The following is a 2,880-nucleotide window of genomic DNA, read 5'->3' as shown; positions in this document are numbered from 1 at the left end:
GCGCGGTTCTGCTAGCTATGTTCTAAAAAACCGTTGTCACCGCAGGCAACAATAACAATTCGCGGAAATGATGCTACCCTACTTCCTCCCTTTTGATCAATTGATTTAACTTTCACCGCACCTCGGCGGTCCACACCGTTGTGGGCGTGAGTTAGACGAATGGTTAAGGTCAAGCCGGCTTTTCTTTTCGTTTGGAGGCCCTTACAGCCCCATTATTTGGTTTGTTACGCAAAGGAAGCTATCCACGCTTATAAATCTTCATACCCGTTATACCCATCTTAGAATTGAAGCAAATTACAAACATCATATAGATTGAGTAAAAATAATAAAATCACGCCTTTTCATTCCTTACTTTTATTAACTTTTTACGAGTACAGGCGATCGTCATTAAATGATTCTTTTGTCTATGATTTTTCCCACGGAAAATCCATTGTGTGTTTCGGACGGGCGTCATTTTGTCAAATGCGGTTGTTTTTCTTTCATTGACTGACAAATAATAAAATTGTGGGGGAAAATGGCGTTAAGTGGCACAATAGATTGCAAAAGATAACAAGTCTATTGTTATTTGCTAATGAACACGTTAGCTAACACTTTTCTTAATAGAATTCTTAATTGACTTTGAGCATGCCTGATTTGCAAATTTGAGTGAAATTGTTCTGTTATAGTAAATAAACATCTATAGAGAGAAAGAGCATTCACAACACTCAAGACTTTCTCAAAACTCGCTGTAACTGTTATTTGTTTCGATGTTTACAAAATGTTTCACCACATCTTCGCATGTCAAAGCCAGCCGGCGTTTTGATAAAAAAAAACCCCAGGGCATCAAGTGGTGAATTGAGACTTGTCCGAAGGATATTAAATTTCACAGATAAGGTCGCGCTCCCAAGCCTCAATACCACCATGAAAGCGTGTAATAAATGCAACAAGGCGATGATAGCACCTTTAATGTACTTTAGCTTCCATAATAAAACAATTTTGCTGACGAAACAGTTGCAACTCGTGCTTGTTTTTTCGGTCTCCCACTCTGACTGTCTGCGGACGTGCTTATGAGTTTCTGACGTTTCTCGGGAGACCCATTAATATTTCACTGTTATGTCACAATAAACAAATCAGATCAAGGCCGGACGGTTAGTTAGTCGGTGTCTTACGAGCTCAACCACGCACCATTGGCCGAGACTGAACATGGATTCATAGCCTTTAAAAGATGCTGATCACGCGGCAGGCGTTTGATTGCCCGAGAAGTAGCCTTTGTCAGAGAATGAGCAGTCCACTGGTGTCTTGTTAAGGCATCAGAGCGACTGTATTTTTGACCGCAACCTAACACAACACACGTAAATACTTTTTTCTCGGAATTTTGTAGATGTGTCTTTTGATGTTTGCTCAAATGATCTTTTCGTCCAAACGCCTTATTGCATATTTCGCACTTGTGAGGCCGAACACCGGTGTGAATGCGTTTGTGGCGCGTCAATTCCTCGTTGCGAGCGAATCGTCTATCGCAGCCATCAAAAGTACATTGAAAAGGCTTTTCTCCAGTGTGAATTCTTAAGTGACCTTGAAGCTGTCCGTTGTTGCTGCATCGTATGTCGCATAACGGGCAAGGGTATTTCTTCTTTCTTCCTTTTCCATTCAAGTTTGGGACACAAGCGTTCGATTTTTCGACCGATTCCTCCAGCAGTTGTAGGACGGACGCACCGGATTTAAAATGTTTGGTCGGTTGATCAGAATTTTGTGGCACGACACAAAGAGAAGGAATGACAGCCTGAGAATCAAAACTCATCGGAGACGCTTGGACATTAACAGGGGGTGGAGGCGTTGTAGTAAAAGCAGCAGCAAAGCCAAGCGGTCCTACTGGCTGCTTCCAAAGCGATGGCGAATTTCCAAGCTCGGGTGGACGAAAGATCTGTTGTAGAGTCGGCAGCGGAGGTGCGTGGAAAAGAATCGTTGGTTTGAAAACGCGAAATAAACCCAGATTGTTTTGTGTTGCTTGCATGATTCGAACAGCTCCAACAAGACACACGAAATGTGCTTTGCTTGACAAGATGGGATTGACACGGAGTTAGGTGGGGTGACAAACGACCAATCAGATGGCTCGTTGTCGGCCACACTGTAAATGGAGAAGATAAATTAAACCTTTCACGGCTGGGCGTGATAGGGGGCATGAGAGATTTTGAAGGGCCACCTTGTAGAATCAGTCTGAAAGGATGCTTTTATCGCAATGTTAGATCACAAAGTTTGCTTAATTCAAAGGAATGCCTCCTAGCAGATTACACAGATTGAGATAATCCAGCTTGGCAGAGAGCTTAAAGTCGCGTTTCGCTAATACATTCTTAGTTCTGCTTTGTATAAATATTTATCGGCACCTATCAAATATATTTCAAATGAAAACAACAAAAGAGTAAAACCTCAAACAACAGTGAACGATAAACACAACCCAGGAGGCGGGATCATTGAGTTAAAAAGAGAAATAACATGTCCTCGTAACAAAATAACAGTCGGACCGGTTTGTCCCAGAAACGCTAAATGGATTTATGATGTTGAAATCGGACGATTTATTTATGTTTGGTCAAAAATACCTCCTAGACAAGAAATGATATCAACTCGAGTTTGCGGGTGGAAAAAAGGTGATGATCCCTGAAATTCTCTGCGAAAACAGTAGTAGTTTTTCTTGTTCTTGGTGTATGGTCTGTTTTTCATCAGTCTAATACTATTAGCATATTTGTTCAATTCACACTTAAGGCTGTGTTAGGACTCACGCCCGCGCCGAACTGAATGAACCGATTACAAAGCAGTTCGGAATCTTCAACACCGGAAATTATTCGGGAAGCTCTGAGGTCAGGGTGGGCACTGAAAAATAAAAGGTCGATTACTTCCTGTTCAATT

The 2,880-nt window shown here is 41.8% G+C and overlaps 1 protein-coding gene across 1 annotated transcript; it reads right to left on the bottom strand.

Moving 5' to 3' along the window:
• Positions 1-338: 338 nt before the first annotated feature.
• Positions 339-2,179, bottom strand: LOC111322741 (uncharacterized). The gene has a single exon (XM_022925906.2). It carries the CDS (start codon positions 1,988-1,990, stop codon positions 1,145-1,147), a length of 846 nt encoding a protein of 281 aa, XP_022781641.1. The 5' UTR covers positions 1,991-2,179; the 3' UTR covers positions 339-1,144.
• Between the last annotated feature and the right edge of the window lie 701 nt (positions 2,180-2,880).

The sequence above is a fragment of the Stylophora pistillata genome, chromosome 1, assembly GCF_964205215.1.
Source record: "Stylophora pistillata chromosome 1, jaStyPist1.2, whole genome shotgun sequence".
Taxonomy (NCBI): domain Eukaryota; kingdom Metazoa; phylum Cnidaria; class Anthozoa; order Scleractinia; family Pocilloporidae; genus Stylophora; species Stylophora pistillata.
Note: the sequence above shows the minus strand (reverse complement) of the source record. Positions and strands in the feature narration are given on the sequence as shown.